At 44.3% G+C, this 14,750-nt stretch overlaps 1 protein-coding gene across 3 annotated transcripts in view; it reads left to right on the forward strand.

Moving 5' to 3' along the window:
* LOC118094368 (uncharacterized) overlaps positions 1-11,538 on the forward strand; it is a 37,162-nt gene extending 25,624 nt beyond the window's left edge. The window contains exons 7-12 of one of the 3 annotated variants that reach the window (XM_060281716.1): positions 6,654-6,877; positions 7,252-7,496; positions 8,520-8,642; positions 8,813-8,954; positions 9,043-9,093; positions 9,948-11,538. In XM_060281716.1, coding sequence (XP_060137699.1) covers positions 6,654-6,877; positions 7,252-7,496; positions 8,520-8,642; positions 8,813-8,954; positions 9,043-9,093; positions 9,948-10,231 — 1,069 coding nt within the window. In that variant the 3' untranslated portion in view covers positions 10,232-11,538. Of the gene's footprint in view, positions 1-1,824; positions 1,836-6,653; positions 6,878-7,251; positions 7,497-8,519; positions 8,643-8,812; positions 8,955-9,042; positions 9,094-9,947 lie in introns of all 3 variants that reach the window. The other 2 variants (XM_060281718.1, XM_060281719.1) reach the window with 2 other exon arrangements.
* Positions 11,539-14,750: the final 3,212 nt, after the last annotated feature.

The raw sequence follows: 14,750 nt of genomic DNA on the forward strand, positions 1-14,750 counted from the left end.
CCTAAATTCTTCCCTAGGAATCCAATTGTAATGGATCCCCCTTCCCCCAGCTCAGCTAGAAAGTCTGCCCCATTCTCCTCCCAGTATATTTCTAAAATCCATTATTTACAGCTGCCCTGGGGCAGAAGGGTGCCCCACTTTGGCCTTTTAAAAAACCCCTAAAATCCTGAGTTCCCAGTTTCAGTTCCCTGCCCCCTGATGAAGTGGCTGTTGCCTTCTGCTGGTGGAAAGGAGACTGCCTTACCAGAAAGAGGAGGCAGAGCTGGACCTGACAGCCAAAACCAGCCAGCTTGATAATAATAATAATACCATAGCCCAGAGAAGAGAGAGGGAGGCACAGCTGCTGCATCTTCCTTTCTCAGGAAGATGGAAAAGTATGGACAAGAGAGGCAGCTGGCTGGTTTGAGCCCCTGCTGAAGATTCAGGCCACCAGCGCAGCTTCACCCCCACCAACCACCTGCCGCACACCTTCCTTTTAGGTCTCCATTTTGAAAATGGCTCTATTGCAACTTGGCCCTCTTTGTTCCTTGGGGGTGTGGGTGAAGTTGTAACACTTCCATTTTCAAAATAGAGACCTGCAAGGATGGGCAGATGTGCAGTTGAGGAGGAGGGGAAAGTGGTGAGTTAGCAGGCAGTGGAGGAGGAGAGGCAGCAAGAGGGCCTGTGGAAGAGCTGGTCACAGAGGCAGTGGCAGGCAGATCTGACACCCCTCTTAGGAGGCTCCAGGTATGCCTCCCCCCCCGACAGCTTGTCTCCCCCTCTTCATGGGCAGCCTGGCTCTATTTGCATGCAGACCATATAATAATGAAGTCAGCAGGGGCACCTGCCTCGGATGCAACCCAGAGAGGAGTGCAAAATGTATCATGAAGACTGTGCATTCTTGGCCGTTAAAAAGGATGACAAATTACATCATACTTTCTTTTCAATGAGGAATAAATCAGGATGTTTTCCAGGTTGCAGATCTCAGCCTGCTCAGAGGATCAGTGAGGGCAGTAGACGAGGGGTAGAGAACTTTAGGCCCAGCTTGTATCCTAATCAGGCTCTAATTCTCTCCCCACAACAATGCCGAAAATAAAATAAATGTTTTTGCCACAGGGCACTAGAAGGAGTCGCTGTGACTGGTGATGAGATGGTCTGCAAGGGAAGAAAAAAATTCCTTGAAATTATTGAAAAGGACCTAGAATTCTTTTTACGTGTATCATGCTATGGCTTTATTATCACACGGAAAGAATACTGGGACTTGCGGAAAGCAGAGGAAGACTCCAAGGAGAAAAGTAAAAAATTGCTGAATATGATCCAAGAAAGGGGGGAGGCAGCTTGTTGTTGGTTCCTGGAACAAGTAGAAAGGAAACATCCATATCAGGTAAAGAATTATATTTTACAGGCTTGGGTAAAAAATTGGTCCAGGCTTCTTCCTGCTCAGTGGTACAGTCAGAATCCCCCCTATTTGCGGAGGAAGGAAGAAAAACCAAGATAGGAAACCCAGCAGATTATGGGGAAAGTGTTGTGTGTAACCTGTGTCCCTGTGAGGTAAGTGGCTGAACACATGGTCCCAGACCATATATTCATTCCTAAATTAAAAGTATTATATAATTCAGCAATAGAGGGTGAGAGGATCCCTCCACCATGGGAACAATCAATAATTATCTTAGTTCCAAAACCAGGAAAAGATTTGAAGGACCCAGGATTGTATTGGCCAGTTTCCCTAATAAATAAAGATGCTAAAATTTTGACTGCAATAATGGCAAAAAGGATGAATAATTCTATGTATAAATATATAAATAAAAACCAATGTGGCTTTGTAGCAGGAAGACAGATGTCTAGTTTAATAGGAAGTGTGTTGAATAAAATAGATATAACAAGAAGAAATAAATTGAAAGCTGGTATAGTGGCATTGGATATTTTTAAGACATTTGACTGTGTAGAATGGCAAGTGTTAAAAATGATTATAGAAAGCTTAGGATTTGGAGAACGATATAAGGGATTAATAAATCAATTATATTTGAGGAACAAGGCATATGCCGTAGTGAATGATGATATAACAGAACAATAGTTCAGGGCAAGACAAGGATGCCCCCTTTCCCCAATTTTATTTGTATTGGTCATTGAAACTCTGGCCAATGTAATTAGAGAAGATGGAAATATAAAAGGAATAAGCAATAAAGGGAAAGGGAAAATAGGCTTATTTGCAGATGACACCTTGCTAACAATCAAAAATCCGTTGGAAAGTTAATAGAGGAACATTTGGGGGGGAATGGAGAAATAACAGGGTTGCAAATTAATTGGTTCAAATCAGAGATGATGGTATTTAATTATGATGATGAAAAATGATTTTTTGAATGAAATAAAAATAGATATAAAATTAACAAATGTAATAAAGTACATTTACATATTTGCTATTGCCTGGTAGAAGGAAATAAGGCTGCATCTAACCAGGTCCACCTTGTGCTAATAACTCATGGTGAGTGCTACTGCAATGCACACTTATCACACTGTTCTTCCATTTAGTCGGGAATCATCTTGCCTTGCTCTTATTTTACAGGCACTGCAGTTGACGTCAAATTTCAAAGCCTCCCATATGTTCCAGTGCTAAATGCTTTCCATCTAAAAAGATCATTGCAATTTGCACAATTGTAATGCTGTGATTCCAGTTTAGTGTGGAATCTTCTTGATCTGTTTTAAAGGGCCGCATTTGATGTAATCATCCATCTGTTGTTGTTGTTGTTGTTTAGTCATTTAGTCGTGACCGACTCTTCGTGACCCCATGGACCATAGCACGCCAGGCACTCCTGTCTTCCACTGCCTCCCGCAGTTTGGTCAAACTCATGTTCGTAGCTTCGAGAACACTGTCCAACAATCTCGTCCTCTGTCGTCCCCTTCTCCTAGTGCCCTCCATCTTTCCCAACATCAAGGTCTTTTCCAAAGATTCTTCTCTTCTCATGAGGTGGCCAAAGTATTGGAGCCTCAGCTTCACGATCTGTCCTTCGAGTGAGCACTCTGGGCTGATTTCCTTAAGAATGGATAGGTTTGATCTTCTTGCAGTCCATGGGACTCTCAAGAGTCTCCTCCAGCACCATAATTCAAAAGCATCAATTCTTCGGCGATCAGCCTTCTTTATGGTCCAGCTCTCACTTCCATACATCACTACTGGGAAAACCATAGCTTTAACTATACGGACCTTTGTAGGCAAGGTGATGTCTCTGCTTTTTAAGATGCTGTCTAGGTTTGTCATTGCTTTTCTCCCAAGAAGCAGGCGTCTTTTAATTTCGTGACTGCTGTCACCATCTGCAGTGATCAAGGAGCCCAAGAAAGTAAAATCTCTCACTGCCTCCATTTCTTCCCCTTCTATTTGCCAGGAGGTGATGGGACCAGTGGCCATGATCTTGGTTTTTTTGATGTTGAGCTTCAGACCATATTTTGCGCTCTCCTCTTTCACCCTCATTAAAAGGTTCTTTAATTCCTCCTCGCTTTTTGCCATCAAGGTTGTGTCATCTGCATATCTGAGTTTGTTGATATTTCTTCCGGCAATCTTAATTCCTGCTTGGGATTCATCTAGTCCAGCCTTTCGCATGATGAATTCTGCATATAAGTTAAATAAGCAGGGAGACAATATACAACCTTGTCGTTCTCCTTTCCCAATTTTGAACCAATCAGTTGTTCCATATCCAGTTCTAACTGTAGCTTCTTGTCCCACATAGAGATTTCTCAGGAGACAGATGAGGTGATCAGGCACTCCCATTTCTTTAAGAACTTGCCATAGTTTGCTGTGGTCGACACAGTCAAAGGCTTTTGCATAGTCAATGAAGCAGAAGTAGATATTTTTCTGGAACTCTCTAGCTTTCTCCATAATCCAGCGCATGTTTGCTATTTGGTCTCTGGTTCCTCTGCCCCTTCGAAATCCAGCTTGCACTTCTGGGAGTTCTTGGTCCACATACTGCCTAAGCCTGCCTTGTAGAATTTTAAGCATAACCTTGCTAGCGTGTGAAATGAGCGCAATTGTGCGGTAGTTGGAGCATTCTTTGGCACTGCCCTTCTTTGGTATTGGGATGTAGAGTGATCTTCTCCAATCCTCTGGCCATTGCTGAGTTTTCCAAACTTGCTGGCATATTGGGTGTAGCATCTTAACAGCATCATCTTTAAAAATTTTAAATAGTTCAGCTGGAATATCATCACTTCCACTGGCCTTGTTATTAGCAATGCTTTCTAAGGCCCATTTGACTTCACTCTCCAAGATGTCTGGCTCAAGGTCAGCAACCACACTACCTGAGGTGTATGAGACCTCCATATCTTTCTGGTATAATTCCTCTGTGTATTCTTGCCACCTCTTCTTGATGTCTTCTGCTTCTGTTAGGTCCTTACCACTTTTGTCCTTGATTATGGTAATCTTTGTATGAAATGTTCCTTTCATATCTCCAATTTTCTTGAACAGATCTCTGGTTTTCCCCATTCTATTGTTTTCCTCTATTTCTTTGCATTGCTCATTTAAGAAGACCCTCTTGTCTCTCCTTGCTGTTTTTTGGAAATCTGCATTCAGTTTCCTGTATCTTTCCCTATCTCCCTTGCATTTTGCTTGCCTCCTCTCCTCCGCTATTTGTAAGGCCTCGTTGGACAGCCATTTTGCTTTCTTGCATTTCCTTTTCCTTGGGATGGTTGTCGTTGCTGCCTCCTGTATAATTTTACGAGCCTCCATCCATAGTTCTTCAGGCATTCTGTCCACCAAATCTAAATCCTTAAACCTGTTCCTCACTTCCACTGTGTATTCATAAGGGATTTGATTTAGATTGTATCTTACTGGCCCAGTGGTTTTTCCTACTTTCTTCAGTTTAAGCTGGAATTTTGCTATAAGAAGCTGATGATCTGAGTTACAGTCAGCTCCAGGTCTTGTTTTTGCTGACTGTATAGAGCTTCTCCATCTTTGGCTGCAGAGAATATAATCAATCTGATTTCGATGCTGCCCATTTGGTGATATCCATGTGTAGAGTCGTCTCTTGTGTTGTTGGAAAAGAGTGTTTGTGATGACCAGCTTGTTCTCTTGACAGAACTCTATTAGCCTTTGCCCTGCTTCATTTTGAACTCCAAGGCCAAACTTGCCAGTTGTTCCTTTTATCTCTTGATTCCCTACTTTAGCATTCCAATCCCCTGTAATGAGAATAACATCCTCCTTTGGTGTGATTTCTAGAAGGTGTTGTAGGTCTTCATAGAATTGGTCAATTTCACTTTCTTCAGCACCGGTAGTTGGTGCATAAACTTGGATTACTGTGATGTTAAAAGGTCTTCCTTGGATTCGTATCGAGATCATTCTGTCATTTTTGAGATTGCATCCCATTACAGCTTTTGCGACTCTTTTGTTGACTATGAGGGCCACTCCATTTCTTCTACGGGATTCTTGCCCACAGTAGTAGATATGATAGTCACCCGAACTGAATTCACCCATTCCCTTCCATTTTAGTTCACTGATGCCCAGGATGTCAATATTTATTCTTGCCATCTCTTTTTTCACCACATCCAGCTTACCATTATCCATGGTTCTTACATTCCAGGTTCCTATGCAATATTTTTCTTTACAGCATCGGACTTTCCTTTCGCTTCCAGGCATATCCGCAACTGAGCGACCTTTCGGCTTTGGCCCAGCCGCTTCATCAGCGCTGAATCTACTTGTACTTGTCCTCCGCTCTTCCTCAGTAGCATGTTGGACGCCTTCCGACGTGAGGGGCTCATCTTCCAGCGTCATAACTTTTATATGCCTGTTGTCTTTGTCCATAGAGTTTTCTTGGCAGGGATACTGGAGTGGCTTGCCAATTCCTTCTCCAGGTGGATCACGTTTGGTCAAAACATAACTTCTCTAAGTTATTTAAGCCCCTTCGCCACGACAAGGCAGTGATCCATGAAGGGGAGTGATCCATCCATCTGTTATCCACCCATATTTTTCAGTGATTTAAACATTTTTTATTAACAAGCATTCAACTCATGTTAGGCATCTTCAGATGCCACTGTGTGGACACACGTCTCCAGAAAATAATTCTCTAAGTGCATCTTGACTCCTGGTTACATGCATGGATGCTTTCTAAATTCCAGGATAGTGCTTCCCTGTTATCCCTACTTATCTGGATGATAAATATTATTGAATACCTTTCAGTATAATGAGATCTTACAATGAGAAGGAAAAATGTTGTATTAAACATACATGTTTTAAATAATGCTATTATCAGCAGTTTACTAACACACTGTACTTCAGGAATCAGTCCAGGTTAGTCCACTATGGCCAAAATTAATACAGAGCACAGCAGGTGAAGAAGAAGCTGTAGCAGTGCGTAGCTGTGGCTTTGAGCTCAAGCACTGCTCCTTGGTGTGGTCACAGGAGTGTTAGAAACAGACAAGAATGCCTCATTTTCAGATGGGATCCACATTGTGGCATCCACATAAATGATGACCGTTTCATTATAGGGTCTTCCAGAAAAAATAAAACCAGAGGTGGTTTGGGACTCGGAAATGGGCAATGAAGCATACAGGTGAGTGATTCTATCAATGTTTCACCTCCTTAACTCAAAGTGTGAAGCATCTCCTGCAAAAATTTCAATTAGACCAGTGGAGGAAGTTATCCCAATTCATGTTCAACCTGATTCCCCTTTCATCTTTCCCTTTGTGCCATTCAGAGTGTGTCCCCCTGAGGCTGGCTCCTTCCATTGCGGTAATACGGATCTCATATGTGACGTGAAAGAAGCTGTGAGAGTAACATATTACTTTGATTCATGGCCTAAGCACCTGGAAGAACAGACCACTGAGGAGTGGCAGGTCGCTGGCCCTCTGCTCAACATTAAAGTAGATGCAGTAGAAGCTGTGGCAGCCATTCATATCCCTCACTCCTTGTATCTTGAAGGTATGGCAGGGGGAAAGTTCCCAGCACTGTAACCATAATGGTAGGAGGAATCTTAAACAGGAATAACTTCCATTGACCTTTCCAGAATGCTATGGGGCCTGCGGTGTGGGTTCTAGGAATCCGTAGTGCTGGTTTACCAGTCTTTTGTAATTTGTTTCAATTTTGCAAAATGATCCACCTGTGCTATTTTATTATTTTCTGTGATTTGTATTCTGTTGTAATCTGCCCTGTGAGCATATGGTCCCATGGAACAATGTTATAAACCTCTTAAATTACAATGAGAACATAAATACCGGTACTTGCATGAAATAGGGAGGGGTTAAGTGATGCTGATTTTTGTCACTTTCCCGCTGCTAACCTGCTTGTCTTTTCAGGTGAAGACAGTTCCCATGTCTACATTGCACATTGTGTTGAAGGGAAGATGAGGCTGGAGAAACCAGACCGAGTGGAACCTCATCATGCTGTGCTGGAAAACCCCAAGTTCTCTTCCCTCGGAGTCATTTTCAAAAAGTGGTTTAAGCAAAAGATCAACACTGTCGTACTGCTCTATCATAGGCTTCAGCTGGAAACGCCAACATTTCACCTGTACCTCCTTCCCAATGACTCTTCTATAGTAAAGGTAGCTTGGAATCTCCAACTTTGATTGGTATTGCAGATTACCTGGATCATTTGCTTGATTGTTCTAACTCCAACAGACTAGCTATGCAAAATTAAACATCAGGGTGCATGAACTGTACTTATCTTTGTTGGACTTGATCTGTTTTACCAAACGTCTAGCCAATGTCAACATGCTACTAGAGAGAAGATTAGCAGTTGCCCTCCACCGGATGACTTAGCTTGTTGTTTTAAAGTGAAGTTTGCAATATTGAAATACACCCTTTTCCTTTGTTAGGCAGCCTGCTTGTTAGAGACCAAGTGTCCTGTCTGGTTGTCAAATAAACATTGTTGTCACTGACTTGTGAAAACAAAATTATAAGCACATTCTCTTGGAAGTCTTCACTGAAATAAGTAAGGCTTCCTTCAGAGTAAACATATTTATTGATGAGCAGATTGATTCAGCTTTGTTCATTAAGGAATCAGCTTGATAGTTATGAGCTGTCTATTAGAAGTCTTGAGGAAAACATTCTTTCTGATTTGCAGTGTTGGCACATGGGGGATAAAGCACACTATCATATTACCTTCTCAATCTGAACTTTTTCTTAAAATGTCTAGTTACTTTTCATTCAAATCTTGGAAGTTTCATGACTTCTGTGGTTTCCTGCATGGTCTCATCAAGAGAAGATGCAGGTGGATCCAAGATTGATGCTACCTCTCAGCTACTTCATAGTTCAGGCTACCTAGTCCAAAATTCCCTGGCTTGAGTTCCCCATGTGTAGTTTCTAGTGCCATAGTGGTTTAATTTTCTTTAAACTGCAGATATGGAATCTGTGTATCTGCCGATGCTCTTGGACTACAGCATCCATCACCCCTGACCCAAGCTGGTTGGGGTTGATTTGAGTCCAACAACATCTGGAGGGCATCTGGTTCCGCATTCCTGCCTTTGCTGGTGTTACGGTGCCAAGAAGGTTGTAGGGATCCAGTCTTCAAGAAGTTTGGCTTCCTCTTTGCATATCTAAAAAGTGAATTTATTTGCTTTTCCCAGGCAGTCAATCAGCATGAAGTAAATTCAAGGAGAATAGAGAAACCCCCTGGGACCCTGAAACCTCTGACGATTGGCTCTCAGGTCTCTTTGAAGGCTCCAAAGAATGTCACAGTCTATCCTAAGGTGAAACAAATATGATGAAAGGTTTTACTGGGGGAGAGTCAAACTGTGAAGCCTGAGAATGGGAGAAATTCTGCTAGGATCCCTCCTTCACCCTTTAATTTGACTCCCTTGAAAGGGGGGGTTGGGCTAAGTCAGATTCACAGCTACAGAGGTTTCATTCTTTCCCAAAGGAACTGAAGTTTCAATACCTGGATGCAGAGAAACTGCAGCAGTACCTAGAACTGTCTGCTGAGCAAATGCAAGACAAGTTCAACTTCTACCTAATGAAGAAGGGCACAAATGAAATTGTTTGGGAGGCACATCTGAAACGAAGTGAGTTTTGTTCAAGGTTGAGGGCAGGATGGAAAATGACCTCTAGTCGCATACCCTCTTTGACTGCCTCTTTCTTATTCTATTTCAGGAGAGTTAATTTCAGGGGAGCTGGATTCTCATATTCTATACCCACCACAAGGTCAGCAGGTTTTAATTTCCCTTGTATTTGTATCCCACTTTCCTCCCAATAGCAGCACAGAGGGCAGATGAAACAGCAGCAGAACTGCTTTTGCTGACCTTGATCTCCTCACTCTAAGTTTTACAGTGTGAACTTATCAATTTTAAACTGAGTGTCAGTTCTTTTAAATATTAACTGTTACTTGCTTTTATTGTCATTTGTTATGAAGTGATACTGTAAGCATAATACATAAATCTGTAGGACAACGTCCCCTTAGGCTTGTCTTCTTCCAAGGACAAAGACCTCATGGGTAAAGTTTTCATGGCTTTTGGATAGTGAGTGAAATGGTCTCTCTCTCTCCATGTGGGAGAAAACTGGGTTCAGTAATTATAGCAACAATAATAGAAGCATAGAATTGTAGAGTTTGGAGTGATTCGAAGTCTCATCTAGTCCAACCCACTGCAATGTAGGAGCTATCAATTTCTGGGCTTTAAAGCAATAAAAGATAACGCTCAATATAATACTATGTGAAACAGTAAGGAATTAACTGTTGGACAATTGTTGTTTCATGATACCCCAAATTATGATGCTGCCCCACTCTCCCTAATAGTAGGGTAAGCCCCAGCCTTGGCTCCCTTGCAACTGCTCTCACTTACTGTATTTCAGTTTTATACTTCCTCAACAGTTATTGCTTTGCCCAAAGAATTCTGGGAATTGTAGGCAGATGGCCTACTAGGAATACTCTGTTAGCAATCCCTTCCCTCATGGAACTACAATTCCCAGGGCGTGGGGAAGGAGGGAATGAGTTGGGCAACCAGTCTTAAGCCTGCAATGTGAATGTGTAGCAAGATTTCCGTTGTTTCACTCTTTCCTAGCAGGGCTGCCACTTCAAAACTCTTCCAGCGTGCACTTCATCGAGCGGCACAGGGAGGCCCTAATCCAACGGACCACCCCAGTGGAACCAGTGCTGGATAGATTGTATGGCTGCGTCCTCAGTGAGGAGCAATACCAAAAAATCATTGCCAAGGAAACTAACCCAGAGAAGATGCGAGAGCTCTACAGGCTTGTGCCAAGCTGGGACCGCCGGTGCAAGAATATGCTGTATGAGGCACTGAAGGCCAAAATCCCACACCTCGTGGAAGACCTGGAAGGGCGATGAGGCCTCAAGGGAAGGCAGAAGGCAAGACCCTTTCAGGGCACCAGAAATCCACCTCCTTATTGCTAGGGGATTCCTGCAGACAAAGCCATACCATGTCTTCTCCCAAGCACTCACTATGCATACCTTCTAACATTCCTTTGATAAAAATCTGGACGTGATTGGAGGAGGCTGCTCTCTATCAAATTTGGCACATCCCATCTGTCAAGTATGAAGTCCCACCCCTTTGCTCCTTTAGGCAGTTGCCCAGATACTGTTCCCATCCCCACCTCTCTTTGAAGTTTTGCAATAGACTGAGAGGCACTCTCACATGGAGCTCTAGCTCCCCTGCTCGCTATTTCTCTCCCCCCTTGTCAGGGTCTTCAGCTTCGTTGAAGCAGATGTCTTTGGGAGTGGACACTGGTGGCTGGGGGTGTGCAATGCTCTGCCATCACCTCATTCTCCTCAGGGGCTCTGTTCACCTTCTGCATGGGCACTGTGTGTGGGATATATTACTCATGGGCAGTCAAGTCACAACATTTCCTAGAGTGACCACATGAGGGGACCAGGTCAACATAACACTTCCTGTTTTCGACCTAGGGCAGACTTCCTCTTGCATGTAACATCAGATGGATATGACCTCACCTGACTTCAGGTAATATAAGGCCAGGGAGGAGTCTCCATCTTTCTCTTTGTGATTGTCTTTCAAAGAAGCAGCATCTTTAGCAGGGGTCCCCAACTAAGGCCCGGGGGCCAGATGCGGCCCAATCACCTTCTCAATCCGGCCCGCGGATGGTCCGGGAATCAGCATGTTTTTACCTGAGTTAAAATGCATCTCTGGGTTATTTGTGGGGCCTGCCTGGTGTTTTTACATGAGTAGAATGTGTCCTTTTATTTAAAATGTATCTCTGGGTTATTTGTGGGGGCATAGAAATTCGTCATTTATTTATTTTTAAATATAGTCCGCCCCCCCCCCACGGTCTGAGGGACAGTGGACTGGCCCCCTGCTGGAAAAGTTTACTGACCCCTGATCTTTAGTGAGGGATGTTCAGAGAGCACAAAAGATCTATGGCCCATATGGCATAGACTCCACATGTAAATACATTTATCTAAGCTAGTACTGCCTTTCTGAGATTGTGCTGTGACTCAGGATGAAAGCTGTGAGTAAACTCTTTTTCATACTTTTAAAGAGCACTGTGTTGTGTCTTTTCTTTTAAGAGGGCTAAAGGGGAATTATACCAGGAATATATATTGTTTCAGAAGTTCTAGCAATCTTGATTGCCACATTTCGCTGTGTTTAAATGGGAATGTGAAACTGCTAATTTGGAAACTTGTTAACACAAGTTAGGATAGGAAATATTAGACAATATCTCCTCATCCACACCCCTGAACATTCCCACACTGTGAGCGCCCCCACCCCAGCCACCCAGTCCACCTGGGATGGGACACAAAATGTGACCCACCCTGGGTGCCAGCAAACCATGCTACACCACTAGATGCTGCCTTTTCCTTTTAATGAGCAAGGAGTCAGGCTTTATTTCTGATCTTCAATGTGGGTTCTTCAGTCTTAAGACTGGAAAACAAAGTCCCCATTTGAGAAGCTTTAGGGCCATCTCTGGCCACACCACTCCCCCACCTTCCACTGCAATCTGAGATGTGGAGACTGGCAGCAGACCTCCCTCTCAGAGCAGAGCAAAGATGAGGACTGTCCATGACTGCCTGCTGTCCAGGCTGGAGAACTTGCCTGAGAGCGAACTCAGGAAGTTCAAGTTCAAACTCCACCAAGAACATCCCCTGAGGGTGTCTGAAGAAAGTGGCAGAGACTGTGTACCTCAGCCAGCTCATGCTGAATTACTGTACATAATAAAGATTCATTCCCTTTGACTGTCCCTATTCTACGAGGTTTCTGCTCCCCCCCCCCAATTTTTTTATTTCTATTTACGACCAAGTGTGCTTCCCATCTCGGCTCAAAGGCTTCTTCCTTCCTCTACTGTGTGGTATTTGCAAAAGTCCTTTTTTGTTTTTGCTAGAAGGGTTGAGAATATTTCACAGAGAAAAACCAAACCCTTTACAATGGCTTTGAGATGGGTTGAGAGAGAATTAACTCCCCCTGGGTGTTCCTCCCCTTCACTGCTGATATGCAGGTTTGGTTAAAGAAACTCACTCAGCATCAAGAGCAAAGCTCTTCTTGCAAAGATGCCTAGGGATGGATTGCAATGGACCTCCACCATCTGAATTTATGTTCCACTGGGAAATGCTTGTACAGCAAACATCAGCTGGTTCTCTATACTGTGTTAGACCCCAGGGTATGAAGCCAGAAAGAGGCTGGATGGGTGCTGTTCTCAAGAGTTTCCTGAGTGGAGGAGGCTACAGTTCTTGTTTACAGCATCACTAGAGTTTCCCTTCTTAATTTCTACATTTATATTGAAAAACTAAACTAAGCTGCAAAAGACTGCAAAAGCTTCCATTACACGGAATCCCCAGGGGAAAGCTTCTCCTGAAGACCCTAAACAATTGTCAGTAAAAACGGCCTCAATGCCATAACTGCAAATAGAATTAAGGGCAGCAGCGAGGGAGGGAGGCTGGGGTGGCTGCAGAATGATCGGGCGGTTGCTGGCCTTGGTGCTGGAGACGATGTGGTCCGCCGTCGATTCCCTCCTGAAGGCGAAGGTCTTCGGCAGCACTGGTAAGATGCCCTTGAGGCAGCTGAGGATCTCGGCTGCCCCGCGCTTCTTCGGACCCCAGCAGCCTTGGGAGGGCTTCTTAATCCCCCGCAGCCTGCGCTGGATCCTGTGGTGTTTGTGGGAGGAGGATCTGCAGAGGTTCAAGCGCAAACTCCGCGACATCCCCGTTCTGGAGGTATGTTACTGTTTATTTAAGACTTATTTACATTTGCCTTAATGAGGTTACTATATCTTTAAATAATAGTTACAGAGAGTTACTTAAGGCTAGCTGAAAAAGCTTAGTGCAAATTACTCATAGTTCCTCCTTCTCAGTCATTCTCATCTTGATGCACTGTAGACTTCAGCTGGTTTGCTTTGAGCCAGTGTTTGATCTCTCTCATGAGAGCCACCAGAGCCCATGTGAGATTCTCCCAGAGCCCAGTAAGCAAGGTGAAGAGCTTAAAAACTCTTTCCTGGCACAGAAAGCACTTTTTTGCTTTCCGCATTGCTTACTGAGTTCTGGGGAACTCTTGCATGGGCTCAATGGGATCCCACCCAGGCCAAGCACATAAAGCTGCAATCTCGCCCATTTGACTGGGTTTCCCCAGTCACTCTGAGTGGCTTCCAGCATATAAAAAACATAATAAAACATGAGTCCTTCCCGGGTCCCTTTGCTGAGCTTCTTTTGTTTTGTGCCTGCTTTCCCCTGCCTCTGGGGTTATAATGCAGAGCGACGGTGGGGAGCATCAGAGACTGCCTGGTGTCTACTCTAGAGAACTTGGGTGAGGACGAAGTCAAGAAATTCAAGCTCAAGCTCCACGAGTTCCCTGTCAGTGAGGCCCACGACAACATTCCCCTGGGGCAGCTGAAGAAGGCAGATGTTATGGACCTGAGCCAACTCCTCCTGAGTTTCTACATGGAGGATTATGCTGTGCAGTGCAGGTGACGGCTGATGTCCTCAGAGCTATCAACTGCAGGGATGAGGCAAAGAGGTTCCTCAGCCTCACTGGGTGAGAAAGAAAGAGCCCCAGCTTGTGGAATTCACTGTGAGGTAGGGCAAATGGAGTGTCACCTGCCCCAGCCCCATGTCACCCTGTGAGTGGAGGGAGATTGATTCCGATAATTTCTTCATGGGGCCTGTGGGGGTGGAAAGCCTTATACCAGGGTGAGGTCAAAGGTAAAGGACTGGTAAGTTTAGTCAAAGGAGACTTTGGGGTGTGGCGCTCATCTCACTTTTCAGGCCGAGGGAGCCAGCATTTGTCCACACACAGCTTCCCAGGTCATGTGGCCAGCATGACTAAACCGCTACTGGCGCCTGGAGGACCATGACGGAAATCAGAGTGCGCAGAAATGCCATTTGCCTTCCCACTGCCGCAGTACCTATTTATCTACTTGATATAATAAAAATTATTATCTAATTTTTAAAAAGCATTTAAAAAGTAATTTGGCATTGTTCTAATGAAACTATTATTGGACTGTAACTGAAATAAACCCTGGGGCGCTCAGGGTAGGAGCTAAGGAATTTGGCAGGCCACTTCCTGGGTCTTGGTAGGCTAAATCTGTGGGATAAATCAGCCTCATATAACTGACATGCATTGTTGTTGTTGGCATCCATCTGTCCCAAGAGACAATGGAGTGCACCTCCGGGTGTCAAACCACTGTGTTAGCAGCACTGTAGTGACCTTCCCAGGGTACAAGCCTGGGCAGTGTGCATGGAGGTACTGGGCTGCCCAGATGACAACACACACACACACCCTCAGCCTCACTGATTATCTGGGCCCATAACCGATATCGGAACCCCAGGGGGTGGGGGCAACGCACAGCCCCCAAACTGAGAAATCTTTCCAGGCGTCTTCCTTCTGGACGCAGCACAGGATGAT

This window comes from Zootoca vivipara, chromosome 13 (genome assembly GCF_963506605.1).
Source record: "Zootoca vivipara chromosome 13, rZooViv1.1, whole genome shotgun sequence".
Taxonomy (NCBI): domain Eukaryota; kingdom Metazoa; phylum Chordata; class Lepidosauria; order Squamata; family Lacertidae; genus Zootoca; species Zootoca vivipara.